This window comes from Periplaneta americana, chromosome 6 (assembly GCF_040183065.1).
Source record: "Periplaneta americana isolate PAMFEO1 chromosome 6, P.americana_PAMFEO1_priV1, whole genome shotgun sequence".
In the NCBI taxonomy this organism is placed as follows: Eukaryota; Metazoa; Arthropoda; class Insecta; order Blattodea; family Blattidae; genus Periplaneta; species Periplaneta americana.
Window position 1 is genome coordinate 59,972,048 of NC_091122.1, and position 19,803 is coordinate 59,991,850.

General features: G+C 34.1%; 1 protein-coding gene across 1 annotated transcript in view; it reads right to left on the minus strand.

Annotated features, from left to right (window-relative positions):
- Wdfy2 (WD repeat and FYVE domain containing 2) overlaps positions 1-19,803 on the minus strand; it is a 36,999-nt gene that overhangs the window by 4,696 nt on the left and 12,500 nt on the right. Inside the window, exons 2-6 of the mRNA XM_069828155.1 lie at positions 19,442-19,583; positions 11,424-11,629; positions 10,010-10,249; positions 5,210-5,315; positions 1,518-1,750 (exon numbers count right to left, since the gene is read on the minus strand). Coding sequence (XP_069684256.1) covers positions 1,518-1,750; positions 5,210-5,315; positions 10,010-10,249; positions 11,424-11,629; positions 19,442-19,583 — 927 coding nt within the window. The remainder of the gene's footprint in view (positions 1-1,517; positions 1,751-5,209; positions 5,316-10,009; positions 10,250-11,423; positions 11,630-19,441; positions 19,584-19,803) is intronic.

Genomic DNA, 19,803 nt, shown 5'->3' on the forward strand with positions numbered 1-19,803 from the left:
ACATAATTTGGTATAATTTTAATTTCCATATATTTCCGGTTTAACCATATGTTTGCTATTATGTTGTGTAATATTGTCTTTAGGTTTGGATATTGCTTATACAGTTTTGCTTGACTAGCATCAATTATTTTATAATCCATGTGTAATGTTCCAATAAGTTGTATTGATAAACAAAAATTATATATTTTTATCAACAGTAATCTCACTAGAGATTTTGATTTATCTAGAGAAAATCAAAACTCGAGTGGGACTTAATTGATTATTACACGATTAAAAGAAAGTATATAAAGATTAGAAATAACGAAATACTCCAATACAATAAGATATTAATTGATTTACGAAAATACAACTGTCTTCAAATGTATTATTGTACCATCTCAACATTACAAATATTACGCTAGATGGCAGTAGTGTGTTATGATTAGCTGTTTTCATGTTATCAGTAGTGCCAACTATAGAATCTTCATTGAACTCTGTGAACGATTACTAGTCAAGAAAGCTTTGTTGATTCAGTTTCATTTGTATTAAATTATTAAAACAGTTGCATTCCACTTCAATTATCCGGATCCCAGTAATCAACCTCACATGACAGATGATTTTCAATAAATCTTAAACAATCTCTGATACGTGACTATCCATAATATCATATAGCAGAAGCTATAACATAACCTATATAATATAAACAAATGTTAGAAAAGTTTTAATTAGGGATGATGAAATAAACAAGAAAAGATTTAATTAAGGATGATGAAATAAAAAATGAACATGAATAATTTTAAAAGGAACAATTACTGAAAGCACAATTTTCAAATTTGAATGTTTTAGTGGTTGGTGGTTCAGATGATGTTATATTGGACGTGTGCGTAAAAGAAGTGGAACTCGTTGATGTACATGGAGTATTCCTCAACTTATTAAGGATTTCCGAATGGTGCTCATTTATTTGTAAATAGGGTTTTAGGGAAGATGCATAGCTATGACCAGTGATCTTTATTAATTCTTGTTTTTGAATGCCAATGCGAGTCATATTTGAAACTGCTGTGCATCGACTGGAGTGGTTTGTAATTTTCTGTTTTTTTTTTTTATGTCCAGACCAGTGCAGTTTGAAATGTTGGCAAACAAAGAAACGAATGCTAGGGTAGTGATAAAAACAAACAAATGCTAGGGAAGCGATAAAATTAAACAAATGCTAGGGATGCGATAAAATTGTGTGATAAGCAGCCATGATTGGTTGAAAGACGTCCTTTCGTACCGTTTTATTGGTCAAACGTAGTATGACGTAATAAAAGTGTAATAGTCAATACAACTTATTGGAGCATTAAACATGAATTGTATTTAAATGTGAGCATTCACAACTAACTATTGTGAATGCTCATATTTAAATGCATTTATTTTAACATTATTTCCGTTCCCGTTCTCGTTATCGTTTCCATTCTCGGTTTATTGTGAACCAACCTTATCTGGGACCAGTCTGTACATTACAAAGCACAGCTAATAGATATTGTACCATCTCCACTTACTCCATGTCTTTGAGTTCAGAGAGGCATGGATCACAAACTCGTACATCAAACTCGAAGCCCATTACAGGGATGGAAGACCGACCAGCACTGCAGCGGTCACAGACTGCACGTCCACAGTAACGGCAATGATGTTGCCTGAGACCCAACTGACGTTGATCCATCATGGCACGAAGGTTCCAGAAGAATGGTCGTCCACATCGCTGACAGCAATCTGATTCATGCCACTCGGGTGTCTATTACAACACAAATTCATTTAATTTTATAAACAAATTATATATCTACATAATAAATTTGCTTTCTTTTAATGCAGCATGAAAACTTGAGATTAGTGTTGTTATTCAGACATGCATAGAACAAACTAAACAAAAGGAAACTATCATGGATAAATATATAATAGGATGCGAAACTTAATGAGTTTCCCATAACACATACTAGAGGTGCTGTTGTAGAAATTGATCTTGCTGCCATCTATTTCTGGGAGGGGTGTTATTACATCTAGCAGCGCACCAAGTAGCGAAAAGAGTAATTACTCCATGCATTTAGAAGCGCACCTGGTTACGAAAATGTTAAACTGTGCAGAAAGTATTCCCTCCCACCCTCATCGATATTCAAAATTATCCCACTTTAAAATAAAACATTTACGGTTTTATTCCTCACAGCATATTCTACTGAAAATTCTTACCGGAGCCAACAGGAAGATAAAAGAGACGATGTGTTTTACACTACCCGATTAAAATATAACCAGACAGAGACAAAAAATAAAGCAAAAGATTAGATAATTGGGATTGTATTCGTTGGGTATGGAAAAGTCTGCAAGAACTACTTAGATAGTTCAATTTATTATATTACTATTACTTTACAATACACTCAACAACACTATTTTTACAACGTCCATAAACATCACTGTTTAACATACACTACTTATACACACACGTATCACTTTATGTTCACTTATTAGCAAGTTTCAGTCCGCCATCTTCATCTTCGACTCTCCCATACAGCAATATCTCGAACGGATAAATAGAGAACTCTCGGTAATGTACCCAACACGTAGTTCTAATATTCACCACCTATGACGTTGGGCGCTGATCACCTTATTTCAAACCCCCAAATCCAGATGGTGCTGACCGCAGTTACGCATCCTATTATATATTTATCCATGAAACTATTATGAAACACTTTCTCGCTTCACAATGGCATTTAATGTATTTACCTGCATAATGGACGCACCCCAATTTTTCGCGTTAAAGTTTACAAAAATTCCCCACATAATACACAAGCAGAGGAATATGAATCTGTGATAAATGATAGCAGTGATGCTGAACCTGATAGTGAATGAGGTAAGGCTAGTGTTAATAACAATAAAGTGCCTTGTCTTATTGTCTCTGTATTCATTGTTACAAGTTACATCTGTTTATACAACTGCTTATAACTAGATGGTGGGCTTGGGATACCTTAACAGTGGCAATAGGTGATGCACAACGGAGCTTAGACATGTGACGTTATTCTCGTAGGTACATTTTATTAAGAACGCAAAATGACCTGTCAGCCATCCAGTTGCGCGCTGTAGGAACCGAACCTAAGCCAGCAGAGTACTGTGCGCAGTCATAGTGAACAGTTGTCTGACAGTGTCGAGGTTGTCTGTCACAGTGTTTACTTGTAAACAAAGTGCAGGTAATGTGTGGGGGAGGTCAAGCTGTACGATAAACACAAGGGTTGCACAAGGTTTTAGTTATAATTAATTATATTAATTAACATTAACTGACATTATATTTTCCAAAAACACACAAAATAAAAGAACACAAATTGCATAACATTATCATATACACATTTTAACAAACAAGGAATTGTAAGGTTGAAATAATTCAATATGACAAATCAAATTTTGCTACTTAGTCTATATGATGTTGTTTTCAAGCAGCATTTTTACGGTCATGAATTTCACTCTCTGTATGACTAACATAATGTCACTATCTTCTGTACTGTATCTGAATAAATGGAACTTTGAGAAGGGATAATTATTATGTTTAGGAAATAGTGTTGTCACTTCAGACTAATATACTGTAGTTTTAATTCGGCCCAGAAGACAGTGATATTATGTTAACCATACAGACAGTGAAATTCATGACTAAAAAATGCTGCTTGAAAGCAACATCATGTAAGTAGCAACATTTGATTTGTTATATTGAATTATTTCAACATTACAATTATTTGTTTGTTAAAATGTGTGTATGATAAAGTTATGCAATTTGTGTTCTTTCGTTTTGTGTGCTTTTGGAAAATATAATTTCAATTAGTGCTCCGCCATAAATGTTGTAACTAAAATCTTGTGCATCCTTCATGTTTATTGTACAGCTCGTCCTCTCCCACACGTTACCTGCACTTTATTTACGTTTTCTCTGTGCCTAAACGAGACACTCTACTGTATTTGGTAACGTGTACAAATGCAATGTCGAAATACCAGTCGTATTATTTGCATTCACCATTGACATCCTGTGATGTTGAACGGTTGTTCTCAAAATATAAAAACTGTTTGAGTGATCGCCGCAGGATGTTTCAGTTCGCAAATCTTCGGTTGTATTTTGTTGTTCATTGTAATGCCAGCAACGAAACCGAAGAAGACGGAACCTTGCATGTATAAGGTATGTATTCATGTACTTTATTTTCAATCATAACCAGACTGTACTACCTTTGTTTATGTCCGCAATGCGTGCCCAGTACAAAGTGTGTAAAAGCTATAGTCAACGCTTGCATACATTGATTGCTAAAATATCCCAGTTCCACCCTCTACTTATATAGCTCGCGCAAGAAACGATTACCGAAAACCAATGGTGGCGTTGCTGTCTGTTTTGACGTGTGTATGTAGGCACGCCGAGGGGGGAGAGGAGCGAGCCGATGGAAGTACTATCTCTTCCAAGAAGATGAACAAATGAGGACATCGCTGTGGAAAAAAAGAACGTAGCAAGAGAAAAATTCGAAGCTAATTAAACGCACAACATATGTTTACGAATGAAATAATAATACCGTGCGATACAAGACACGTATTCACATGCAATGGAACAAACTGAAGTCGTAATGTAACTACCACAATGCAAGACTGATTCTATTATCGATGTAATTTCTCTTCCGACTCTACTCTTGAATATCATTCAAGTTACGTGACCTTTCCTCTCGCCCGCTCTTCCTTATCGCAGTGTTTCATTCACATTCCTTCTGTCGGTAATCCATGGTTGCAAGACCTATAACTATTATCAATCATCTCAAGTGCATTGCAATCTAAACATAAAATAGTCGCAGCCCATATATTGTTACATACTCTATCGATTATTTGAGCATTCGAGCTGGCACACCTTCAAGACATGTCCCCCCCCCCCCCCCACTAAAATTTTTTCCTTGCATAAAGGACGTACACTAGTTTTCTGTTATAAAAATCGAAAAAAAAAAAAAGTGCGTCTATTACGCGGGTAAATACAGTACGTAGATAGTAATCTTCATAGCCAACTGTTTCACTAGTAGATTGACATTCATTAGACCATTTTGATCATAAAGAGAGCAGTTGGGGTTTATGAAATTTCCACTACTTAAGAAGTATATCCTACCACTTTCTTTATCAATGTATAATTACAAATTATATCTGGTGATTTATCACACCTCCACTGTTAGCTTCACATTAAGATTTGATGTTCTCTCACCTCCTTCCTGTCAAGAGTCATGTCCCAAAATACTATAACTGAATCCTCTCCTCCTGAGATCAGTTGCTGTTTAAGCCCTGCATAGCACAGTGCTGTTACTTTGTTACTAGAAAACAAAACAACAACTTAATATGAAATCACACTCAAAATCTATACACAGTAATGTTAGGTCAATACACTTAACACACAGCTCATACAAACTCTGTATAAAGATAGAATTATTATACATCCCAATTTGATTTGGATTGTCCTGTTTTATAATGTTGTCTTGTTCTGGTCGTCCTGGTGGATTGAATGAATATCCCATTTTGTCCCTTTTTCATTTACTTGGCTATAAGATCCTTTTTATCCCCTTCTATTTTTATTTCAAAACCTGGGGGTCTTATAGGTGTGAACTCGTAAAATCACTTGGTTCGGTAGAGGATTAAAAAATACGGTATTTTAGTATTTTTATTGCAGCTGTCACAGTGATCTAGTAGTAGAACACTGGACTTATCATGTGAACTTGACATACACCAGATTTATAACTTGGTTGGTCAAGCACAGTTAACACAGGTGTTTTCTCCAGGAACTCATGTTCCCCTGTAGCATCTCATCTCATCGTGGGTGTAGTGTAGACTATTGGCACACTCTGGCCAATGACTCCATTGGTAAATTAGTCTACACAATTGGCTTTATATGGATGAAAGATAAACACTCAAGTAACCACTATTAGTATGTATGTGTGTGTGTTTTTATATATAAGAAGTATTTTTATACCACACAATATAGATATTTCATTAAAACAAAGTTACTACATAATTCTGTATTTTGACTTTCAAAAAATAAGGGTGTTACCACAATCTACTATATACAGTCACGAAGCTTGAGTTGTGAGGGTGCTAGGAACAATAGACTGTGCCAGTACTATTTCGCATTGTCTGTAATGAGGCGATAGTAGCAATCCTAATGGTTAGCAACTATCTATGGATGCATATTTACTACATATTGAGCCTCGTGACTGTATATACTAGACTGTGGTGTTACTAAAGTAACGGGATAAACGATGAGATCCTATAGTCAGGTAAATATGGTACATATATCTCAAATGCAATTCGTACTACTATGTTTGTGTTCGATGATATAACATCATAAGCGTTGCAAGCTGTTCAATATTTATCATGGGTTATCAAATTATAATGACACCAGATATTTTTGAGTGACAACTGAATTGAGTTGATTGCCAGATGTTTCGAATGTTAATGTAAAGGGGAAAAAAAGAGACAATTTAAATTAACATAGAAAGACTGAATGTGCAGCAAATTTCAAGTATATTATGCTGAGCTTCACGTATTTATTAATTACTTTTTATTACGTCCTCTTTATTGACTAGCTAATAACATTATATTAGTGATGGATATTATTTCATACCAGTAATGTTATACTTATGCCTACATGATTATTCCTATTATTGACAGTAATATTTTGTATATTGATATTGATTTTGGTTCCCAAATTAGAATTAACATACACATTAAAATTTCTAACTGTATCGGGTGAATAGAATGTCTCTAAATAAGTGAAAGAAAGCATAACCTCGACTACATAATAATTACGTTGGTGTATAGCTAGCTCTTGGATCTAGCTATGAAAGAGTGATAGAAAAGATACAAAAATTGATATGAGCAATGATCCTTGCCCGTGTAGTAACATGCCGTAGTTTGAACTCTGCATGTGCATTATTTCGAGGCTAGTATAGAAATAAGTATTAGTATGCGTATGAAGGAGTTAAAAAATGTCAAAATTTACATACATAATGATTTTTGCTCATAGTAATAAGCCAACTTTGTAAGGGAATTATTTTCTGAATTCGACTCTTACAAAATTATAAGACATAATTAGGGTTTGGTGTAGGGCTCTTGTATCTAACTATGGAGTTAAGAATTTGTATTACTGACTACAAAAAATCCTTTACGAGAATGAAAGAAGGTAAGAATTTGTTAATTCAAATGTGTTAGTACTGCAATATATTATCTTTTAAGAAAATGGAAGAAGGTAAGAATATTGTAATTCAAACGTAGCCTATTACAGCAAAGGAAAAGTGAAAGAAGTTGCTGGGATTTAACTGTTGCCAGTTAAGCACTGTCCTCCAAGTGCAGCACTCCATAATGATTTATGGATGACGTAGTTATGTGAAGTTGCAGTAGATAATTATTAGGCCCTCTTTGTACACCTAGGTAGTTAGGGCTACAATTAGTAACCTAGATTGGATATATAGTGAACGCATGTTTAATTATAAAAGGTTACCTCGAATTTTTGTTTATTTATTAAACGTTCCCCTGATGTATGTATTTTACAACATATTGTGATCCAAGATGAAATGCAATGGATATGAAGAAACAGAATAAAACGGTAAGCACTTCGCTAATAGTATGTTTTACTTCAATCATGAACACTGCAATTTTATGTGTGTTTTGAAAAGAAAAAGTGAATTTTCATTAGACCTACATAATAAGACACAAATATCACTACAGAACAAAGGAGTAATTACAACAGTTATTACAAAATTTCATCTGAAAGTTTACCATATATGAACAGCTGATCGCTAGAATCAGCTGTTAGCTCTGCCGATACTAGCGACATGGTTGGATTCAATGAGAACTAGACCTTCCTGAGCTTGATTTTAGTACCAACAACATCAAAGGTGCCGACAAGACTTGTCTCTACTGTATCTTCTTTATACTGTGATCAGGCATTGTTCACTGCTAAAATTAAAGCAATAATTTATAGAAGAACATCTTATGTTTTTAGGTTGAGAAAATAGATCCTTTCATTCAGTGGAAAAAAAAAAAATGATTCTAACGCCTTTTTAAAGAAAGCCAACTATGAATGACATTCATGATCGAAGTTAAGCGGTCACCATTTTGAAAGCAATTCTTTTCACGCACTAAAAATGTAATTGTAAGAACAAAATTAGTACATGTATTATATATACACCAGACGAAATATTTGTATCAGTGAAAGTAGAGGTCGAGGTCAGCATTCAGAACTTATCTTCACTTTAGAAACATGTCGCATATCCAACAACTCGTAATAAAACAATTCAGCCAGAGCTGCAAGCTTTAATTCATTACTTATTCCAAATTCCAGAAAAGCAGAGATATGAAATCACTGTTCGCATTCAAATACCAGCACACTTTTTATTATTATCAATAAAAAATTATTATCAGTGGTTATAACTACCACAAACAGAGTCTTCAGGAACAGCATGAGCTAAGGGTGAGTCAAATTTACCATCTCCTTCTTTGAATTATTTGTAAACATTGAAAATAATATGTGCTGTTGCTTACAAATTGGTTTTCCACGTCCTACAGGTGAAATCTCTGCATTGTTACTGTTACAAGCAGCTGGCTCATTAGCTGTTTCCTATGGCTGTCACATAATTATTGTAGTGTTTGATAATATATTATCAATAATAATAATAATAATAATAATAATAATAATAATAATAATAATAATAACAACAACAATAATAGTACTTCATTAATAACAGTAGTAATGCTGTATTCACACGCAGCAATGATTTCACACATGTAGTTCACTGGAATAAGTAATGCTTGCTTGCGAAACTAGCTGATTGTTTTGTTTATTACAAGCACCCATAGTCCAGGGGCATATGCAAGGGGAGGATTACAGGGTTAGAAACCCCCTCATTTTTTTAACTTTAAAAAAAAATACATATTTAGATTTGAGGGTGTTTTTAATCCATAATCGTTTTCTGAACTGCCTCCGTGGTCTGTTGGTCAGCATGCTGGCTTCCAGATCTGGAGGTCCTGGGTTCGATTCCGGGGTATAGCTTTTGATGAATTTTTCTTCAAGAAGAAAAATTCCCTGGGTGTCTAGAGTCTGGAAATTTATATGAGTGTGAGTGTGCCGGTTAATATTAATTAGCCAATTATAAAAAAAAAAAACAAAATATATCAGGACTGTCGCTGGGCAGTAACCTGAACACACGTTTCAGCGTCACATTGTTGACAAGTAACTCCATATGCCAGCACAACCATGAAGCATTAATAGATGCTATAGTGTTATCAACAAAGAGAAAAAAAAAACAAATAAAAATAATCGTTTTCTCTTCTCTAATTTTTCACTGTCAAATTAACAAAATTTACATCGACATAAGGCATAGTCCTCTTACCCCTCCTTCAATATATTCATCATGCCAGTTTCATTCTTCATACTGGGTGAGTTCCATGTTCCATTATTGTGTTTAATAATTACATTTATTTCAATATATTTTATTGTTTCCATGTATTTTCCTGTTATGTAAATTAAAGTGTCTTAACTGTCATATACAAATAATTGTTGACTAAATATATATATATATATATATATATATATATATATATATATATATATAAATGATTATTGTGTATGAGTAATAATGACACAAGCATTTTTTATTATATAAAATTAAACAGAAGTTAAAATTTATTAAAAATAGGATGACTGAAAATATTACGTTTCAAAGACTTTATAAGGATATTCATGAATATATTACAAAATATGCCGTAACATAATAATAATAATAATAATAATAATAATAATAATATCGGTACCGGTACATAAAATTTAAAATACTGATAATGTAAATTGTAAACAATTTTAATAATAACACCCCTTGACAAAAGTCTGCGTATGCCACTGCCATAGTCCAATAGGCAACACAAAAAAAATTGATTGCAGAGCCCATCCTTTTCTTACACTGATACAAAAGACAACGTAAATAAACAACACAAAGTAGTAGCATAAACAACTTACTGATGTCCTTGGAGTTCATATGCTGTTCCTTGCTGCCCACCAATGTCCCACACAATAACACTCTGATCAAAGCTGCCAGAGAAGAGAAGTTGTTTCTCTGAATCCCATGCCATCGTACGTATACTTCCTGTATGTCCTTTTAAAGTTGTAATTAATGTTGATCCCGAATTCTCCAACCTAAGCATTGTGATCTGACCAGAATAATCACCAATGAAGGCGTGTTTTGACTGTGAATCAAATCTATACATATGTTAAGGAAAGCACAAAATGGTACCAGTGCGAATTACAATTCTTCACATCATATTTAACTCAATTATCACAATCTAAGAAATAAAAACATACATTCAAAAGAATATTCCCTGTTTTTTATTTAGTTTAAGAATGCTTTCAAATCCAGAGATTATTTAGCATTAAAGAGGATATGAAAAGTGGCAATCTTAATCTGCAAAGGTTATTCAGGAAGTAATGACCATTTGCGCATTCCCGCTGTGCAGATTGATATCGGGCTTCTAGCCAAGGTCGAATGGTTACCTCGACATCTTCACTAGTAAAGATTAATTTTTTGGTCCTACAGAATATATCTGTTATGGTAACAATAGTTATTAGAGGATCCCGTGCCATCTAGGGCATCCTGCCTAGGACTCGCATTACAGAATGCGAACTGGTTCAAGTTCTCCTGGGGGAAGAAATTTTCTCATGAAATTTCAGCCAGTGTATGGGACCAATGTTCACCCAGCATTGTGATGCACTTGGGGAGCTACGATAGGTAGCAAAATCTTGTTGCGAAAGCCAGCTATAACAGCTGGGGGAATCATCGTGCTAACCACACGATACTTCCATTCTGGTTGGATGATCGTCCACCTCTGCTTCAGCATGTGGGCATGAGGTCAGCAGCCAGCTGGTCGGTCTAGGCCCTTCATAGGCTGTCGCACCAAGGATTATTATTATTAGTTATTAGAGGAGAAAAAATTGCTCTGGCGCCAGAAATCGAATTTTTCTCCTCTAATAACCATTGTTACCAAAACAGTTATATTCTGTAGGACCAAAAAAATTAATCTTTACTTAGATTCTTCGCCCAACAGTGAATAATACTGTGGATCCCAGCCACCAAGTCACTCAATTGAGTGCGCTTCTTGTATAATGACAGTTGACTTAATGTATGTCAATATATATGTTGAACCTGGAGTTAGGCCACAACGGGAAAAACACTGGAGGAGGATTCTATCCGGTGCTGTGGATTGAACTTCAGAGTAGCTCAATGGTTAGAGCACTTGGTATGTAGAACCAAGGACCTGGGTTGATCCCCAGTGCCGGAGTAAAAAGTATAAATAGTTAAATTATAACAAATTGAAGTAGGAAAAAATGTCTTGAGATAGCAACGTTCAACTATAAATACTTGGTTTATAAAGGATACTGCAGTGCTGTACACCATGCCTCACTCTGGAAACCTCCAAGACGACGACCAGTCTCAGAGCAATGATAATGAAACATTCTGTCCCGACCAATACTTAAAACCCATTCACAATTGAGAGCAAAGTGTATGCTTGTTACTCGTGCTTGATGGGCTGGGTAATTCCGTACATGTGTCATGCGATTGAAGTCTGGTGCAAGTGTGAATTCCTGAAAAACAGTTTTCAGTTTTAACGAGATACCACAATTTCCCAACATTCATTATATATTTTTTTTATTATCCAATTTAATAAACCCTATTTCACCCTGAGGTACGTTAGGGTTATAGTTGGCATCAAAATACATATTTTATAACCAATAAACAATAATAAAGTGATAACATAAAATAGTGGTCACAGTTACAATTTACATGAATTATGTAGAAGCATGCACATTAGAAAAAGAATGGCTCCTGTTACAGATTAATGAGATGTTTGAGGAATAATCAATGCAAAAGATATACAAGAATGTCTAACCGTTTCAGAGTAAATCACGATCTTAAAAAGATAATCAATAGTAGATTAATAAAACAAAGTTTCACTTTCACTTTCAAATTAATACTTAATTCATGAACAATGAAACAGTTAAGAGTAATAAAGAGATATTACAAGCAATGATTTACGGTTACAAGTTACATACATGATTCAGGAACAATTACAATAATTAAAATATAACACAAGTAATGACTTACAACTAACGAGTAACGAACTTCTTAAAGGGCAATATATAATGGTAGGGGCAATACAAAAGACTTAAAAACATATGTAAACAGGACAGTAAAGGAATAGTAGAAAAATGACTTAAGATTACAAATTAAACACATTCTTTTTAAAGCAATAGATAACAACAAAGAGATACTAATAACAATACACTGACTGTAGTTACAGATTAAACACATTATTTTAAAAACAAGCACACAAAGGATTAATAGCTATTTTCAGGCATCATTCAAAGGGACCATGACAGTAAATCACATCTTCTTGATGTTATTTCGTATATTAGTTTGTGTTTCAATCTATTTCAATTTGTTATTTTTCACTGTAACAACAAAATATGTTTCATAAAGCCTTAAGGCATTTCTCTATACTTATTGTATCATGGTACTCTTTGTCATTATATTCATTATATATTCATTATATTGAGATCTAATATTCGATAATACAACTTCAAATTGTGTTTATCAGAGAATGGGTTGCAACTAATAGCTTACCATCTTTGTGGCACCTGAAAGTCTATACATATCCCTTTACTAATGAATTCGTCATTTCACCAGTCAATTTTTATTTAAGAGGACTTTGAAGATTTTTCTATGAAATAACAACCCCTCTTTTACTTCCTTTCCTTTTCATTATACATCTTAAGTTCATTTACTCCTTCTGCATACAAAGCAGCAAAATTCATTACTCAAGCAGATGACTGTCGACACAAATATTTAACACTATGTTATAAGTAGGGGGTGGATGTTGATGACCTAAAAATCTACTTAAAATGATCATTAAAATGCCCTTAAACTAATGGAAAAATGGCATGAAATTAAAAGAAAATGACATTTAAATATTATTCACCATACTCGCACCACAACTTCTTAAAAATTAGTCATCTTGTTTCAATGACTGCCCTGCAAATCTCGGAAAGAGGAGGCAACTTCCTAGAATTTGGCTAAGATAAAGGAAAAGAATATGCAACAAAATGAAGGTTTCAAGGAAAAACTATAGATTTTAATGAGGGTTTACAATGTGTATCAATAAGTAGTGTCCATGTCAGTGCCTTCATTCTCAGTCTCCTCCTCCTTCCACACTTCACTTTTGTTACCAGATCTTCCAGAGGAGACAGTGTGAATGACAAAACAAATTGTGGGCGCAGCGTGCATTCTTGCAATCTCTGTGTTAAAAATACTGTATACTATAGTAGATATCCTTTCCAAATGTTGAAGACACATCATCCTGTCCAGGACATGGTGAAAGTTTCCCCCCTTCCAAACATACATTCTGAAGATACCCTCGTACCGACAAAAGAACAGTAGCAGTCAAAGTCCTCACTTAAACTAAGCTGCTGTCAAGCATTTTATATTACTTCTGTTGTGCGAAGTGAAGCCTTCAGTGGAATGAGGAATGGACTTTAGAGACTGCTCCAAACTATAAAACTCAAACTTCACTATTATTAACTTATTCAGTAGGTAATTATTACTGACCTATTTTGTTAGAAAATGATTTAACAGACCTACCAGTAAAGAAGAAAGTAAAATGCATTCCAAATGATAACAGTCCAGCAGATGCCACGTTTTCCTGCTAGGGGCACATACAGGTTGAGTTGCACCTGCGCACTGTACCATCAAAGTCAGGGATATTCTAAATCCACCATTTCAAGATCACTGAGTTGGCAAAGATAGGCCAGTACCTTAGCCACCTCAATCATCGTATCTCACCTGTATGAATTACTTTTTGCAGAGGAATATGAAAGGTTAGGTCTATGAGACTCCAACAGATATTATAACTGGCTGCTTGCATAGCTATAGCTGCAACAATTATTAACATAATACATGTTACTGTACTCAGGTAAATGACAGAGTTTCAACAGCTTATTTGATATGTTTGCGACCCAACTTGTAAGCACCTCAAGTGGGAAAACTGCACATCTGTTGTCACGTACGAAAACTATATCTCTTCAACTCCTTTGTCACCCCTGAGCTGTTAAACGAATTTAAGACTCTGCATAACTGCATTAAAATCATTACTAAATGAAAATATGATAAAAGTTTACACTTGCTTCTACTCGTTTATTAGATAACACTGATAGGCCAATTATTATTTCAACTGCTGTTTGAATCTTTGAATTTGATTGGAACTAACTGAATATTGTTTCTGATTTCTATTAAAGAGCCTTTAATTTCTTTTAGTAAAATTATTATATTTCATATGTACCATGTCTAGGAAAATTTACTTCCAATTATTGAATGTGAATAAAATCCATTCAATAATTTAGAAAAAATCGATGTAGAAGACAACAGAATGTTCAAAAGTTCATTTCCGGTGTAAGAGATACTAAAAATCTACACGAGCATATTTGAGAGAATCTCAAAATTTAAGTTTTGCTGCATCGCAATATTTTCTCTATATTTTATACAATAAGAAAGTAAATAGTAAGAAAAACGGGAAATACAAGAAAGAGAAGCATGAGAAAAAAGGAAAAAAAATAAGCAAAGGAGGAATGATAAAAAAAAGAAAGAAAGAAAAGAATATGGAAGTCTGTATGGGGAATGAACATTTTATTACCAATTTTTTAAAAGTGAAGTAAATGCAAACTTTTTCTTCATGATTTACATGTTCAAATAAGGACTATTTTCACGATTTACATATTCAAATAACGACTTTTTTCCACGAATTGCAGTAGTTTTATTTACCAACTCTGATATCCTTACTCATTAGTGGCAGACAAAATATGAAATTTCATACTCTAAAACTATTCCTGCTAGCAATATGGTAACAAGGATTTTCACAATTCAGGATGTGTCAAATGCAATTAACGCCAAAAATGTTTTCATATTTCATATTATTTTGGTGAAATTTCCACATTTCATAAAAATATTAATACTTTGACATATTTTGCACGATTTTTTCCCCTTCTGTTAATATTTCTACAACTACTACTGAACCGCGCTTTTCAGATATTACAAAGACATAATAGGGAAACAATTGAAAACCCCGAGCCACCCATTCCACCAATATTCCGGATTCTGAAGGGCAAATGAAATCTCCAAATTCCCTACAGAGATACTGAACTCGTAATGTCAATGAACTTGAGGAGCAAAAATAAAACAAGTGGTTCCTATTCCACCTTCGCTTATTCTTTCAAACCCAGTGAAAGTCTTTTCAATATTAATATGTCTACTTGTTGTTTAGTCAACTGTCCGAAAACAGGTCAGAAACTCACAGGTCAGAACCACTTATGAGGCAACTAGGCCAGGAGATAATGGGGTAGGGTGGCCAGTTTCTTTCCCCCTTCATTGCATACATCACTGACTAGCTACATATTACACTAGTCAGACTTCAGATGCTTACAGACAATTGTTCTTCTTCCAACACATATTGTCGAGTGAGATGTACTGCCTGATAATAGATGTACACTTAGCGGCAAAAAGAATGGGCCAGCCGACAATTTCTAAGTTCCAGAGACATAACATTGTGCATGCTCGTCTCGTCAAAGCCATAGTTCACTAGATAAACACAATTAAACCATATAAATTTGCTGTATTTTGTTTAAGAGTCTAAAATATGTAATAAAATCGAATGGCGAGTTGATTCTAGATACATCATGGCTCTTGAAGAGTGACATAATAAAACTGATAAATACAAAATCAACCAGAGCGAATATGAACAGGAAAACCACATATTATGCCACGCCGGTATTAATAGTCACAGTAGCGTAAGTCGTTATGGCATTGGACTATTGAACAAGTTGGTAGTAGTAGCTGAAGGTTCGAATCTCCCCCAATCTTTTTCTTTTTTATTACAAATTTGCCATCATATGTGTCTTGTAAAGCTATAATTATGTGGCGATATCTCTTAGAATATGGCCAAACTCTAATAAATAATAAACCACCCTTCTCTTTCGAGCAATACTGCTATCTGTTAATACAACATTCTGTGTCGTCATTAAGTTTGAAGATGGCACAGGAACAATAACTCATTGCCCTGGTTCGCATAGGTTATTCTGCGTATGCTACTCTTCAACAGGACTTCGATTGGAGAAATGTCATTTTCTCTGACCAGGTAATTGTCTCCAGTAGCATTCTGCGTATGCTACTCTCCGACAGGACTTCGATTGGAGAAATGTCATTTTAGACCTGTTCCATAATCTTGTGGACTTCATGCCGCGCAGAATGAGGGCAGTTGTTGACGCAGATGGTTTGTGGACGAGATACTAGTCCCCATCACAGGCCTTGTTTTGTTAATATATTAAAAAATTATTTGTTTTTGTTAATTTAATTATTTATTTGTGTTTCATATGCGTCCGGTTTTTTAGGATGTGAAACTAGTATTTTTGTTTATACAGGCCAGGTCTCACCTATTAATAGTCCACAGGTGATGGGCAGTAATATTTTTACAAGGCAGGCATAACGAAGTTTGTTAACAAATGCCATTTCATATTTAAACTAATAAATTAAGTAAAAGTTAAAATAAAATAATAATTTTACCGTAATGGGAGGCGAATGCACAACCTCTGGTACGGATGTCAGACTCCTTACCACTGGGCCACACACTGCTCGTAAGGTTTACTACATTATAGGCGGACGACTTTCAATGAAGAGACACCACAGCAATGCCTTGCAGTGGGTTACGTTTACACGAGTGAACTGCGCGATAGAACTTAGCATTTCTGTCGACCAAGAGTCGGCCCATTCTTTTTGCCGCTAAGCGTACATATCAGCCAGAACCTCAATCAGAGGATTATGTCTATTTAAATATGTATAAATTAATATTTTAAATGGGTTTCAAATATAAATTTTGCTGTCTACTTAGCTTTTCCTCTTTTTGCGACTTCATAGGTTTTTCATTCTATGAAACAATATTAATAGACAGACAGTGTAATCTTTCACCATAAAATACAGAAAAGTTATTTGCATTGTAACCAGTGTTGAGTCCAGTCAATGTAACTCCTCTCTTATTTTTTGTTCTATTCAGTGTAACAAAAAATTGAGTTACCCAGTTCTTGCATTCAGGTAAAGATCTGATGATGCTGGTAAATTGTTTTATTATGCAGATGTACTGTATTTTTTTGATAGCTATTAACTACAGACAAAAACTATTCATCTCTAAGAAATGTCTTGTACTGGTACATAATGATGTAACCTGCTCCAAATGATTTAGGAACGAACATATTTTAGCAATAAAATATTTATTTCATAATATCATATTTTGTCAAAATTTATTTTGGCATTTTTTTTTTCAGGCTCATGTCATAATTTACTTCATACTTGTGTCCTAAGACATAACATGACCGTTGCATAATACACTATTTTTTTTCCTCAACTCAATTTTAGTTCATGTTAAGTGACAGATACCATTATACACAAGTCATAAAACCGAGTAATGATACAAAACTGTGCTATTTAATAATGATATAAATAATTTTATGGGCAAAAATCGTTAAATCTTATCACTTTAATTCTACTTTAAAATCATATTAAAACAAAGATTAAATTATTATGTACTCTGGGGGCAGGGGAAATGATGCACTTAAAACCACAAGATGACAGTACCCAAGGCTTCTAAACTTCTCATAGGTTGCATTAGTATCGAGCTTGTTGGCGAGGGATTGACAGGGAAAGGAGAGCGATTCTGATGTCACAAGACTGCTGAGCGCGCCAAAGCTCAAATGTTTCAAAGCAGTATCTCTTGTTGTTTCTTGTTTATATTGTTTTGAATACATTATGCCAGGCCAAAGGGGTGCTGTTGCGGTATGCAACAATTCTAACAATAAAAATAAAGAGTTGTCTTTCTTTACCATTCCTAAAGACTTAGGAATTAGAAAAAAAAGGTAATTACGTGCAAAAGACAGGATAAATTCAATCCTGATACAAGCAGAGCATGCTCTGATCATTTTAAAGATGACGATTTTGTTCCTGATTTCCGAGCAGCTTTAATGAAAATAAAGCCGACATGACCAAGAATGTTAAAGCCTAAAAGTAAGGCCTATGTAAGTAACGTACAATAATACCAGCTTTGCATAATTAGATTAGGTTCATCTACGTTAACCTTCAAATTATTTTCTTTCTTTTGTAATCTCTGCTGGGTCGTACATAACTTACAATTAACAAAATAATCAAGCTACTTATACTAACAGTCACATACCAAAGGGGTGTGAGGGTTAATGACTGATACCAGTGATGTTATTTCACTGTAATTCTTATGATATTAATTTTATATTAACGATTTATGACATTTTGTCCTTATGGCATATTCAGTGGGTTAATCATAAAAGTCTCCAGTGACAATTCATTGTTGAGTTATAGTGATTATTGTAAACGAACGTGTAGCTGACATTTCATTACTGATACATGCTCCTTTTTCCAAACTTTAGAATGAGATATTAAAAAAACATTCAATGTTAGAATTTTTATAAACATACATTTTAAAAACACCACCATCTTGGCTGTCTTTAAATTTTAGTACATTATTCTTTCTTTTGGAGGTTTAACCATGCTATCACCAGCATGGCTAAGTAGTTTCAATAATACTGAAAAATTCTTCAATGAGTTTCATGGCAATAACACGATTAAAAAGGGGCGAAATATTATAAAAAGAACCAAAGAATATGTGGGAATGTTCGTACATTACGTTCCATGTGAAATTGTTAATTGTACAGTCAAAATTAGGTTCTTTATATGACTCAAGTAGGCTATCTGAACACAAGACTGGAAACTAGCAGACGAAAACGGACAGCAGACGAATTGTTAAGAAATACAGAAAAATAATCAATGACAAGTGTAAGTACAGATTTTATAAACACAGTATAAACACTTTCAACATATTTATTTTATTCCAAGATAAGTACACAATTGGTTTATACTCCTTGTAATGTTTTTATTTCTGATGATTATGTTTATAATGTATGATACGCTGATATTGCTGATCAATTTCAAAATAAAGGACTAATGAGCATGGACTCTTTGCACGTCATCAGCCAACTAGCCATTTGATTGGCTAATGAAAAATGAGATAACCTATTGAGTGTATAGAAGCCTTGGACAGTACCCACATATCAATCCTCAAAAAACATAGAGTACATTATTTAACTCCATATTCTACTATAAGTCACACTCTTCTGATTTAATTTCACAGCAACTGACTCTTTATTATTATTGTATGACGAATACTGTAGCTAAGTAATGAAGCTTGTCTACAGGAGTTATCTCCTACATAAATACATATAGATTACACAAAGCCACTAATTTATGTTTACACTACTGATATTGAAACCTACCGATACAGTGCCATTTTCAATTCCAATGAATAACTGTCTTGTTTCAACACAGTAGAACAATGCAGTTGCACCAGCTGCCATGTAGTGGCAGATACTAGGCCAATACTGACCAGAATCACGCTTCAGCCATACTCGAACAGTTCTGAAAAATATATATACACATAATAGAACACATTTAATTATTCTTTGTATTCCTTAGTCTGCCTCTGTACACACAATTACCGTATCAGTTAACATCGTCATTATCTCCACCACATCATCATTCTTCATGCATATCTCGTTTTACTGTGACAACACTTTTTAGTTCTTTTAGCTCTCTGATTATTGTATTATTTGTCTTTGTTTTATGAAGAATTTTAGAT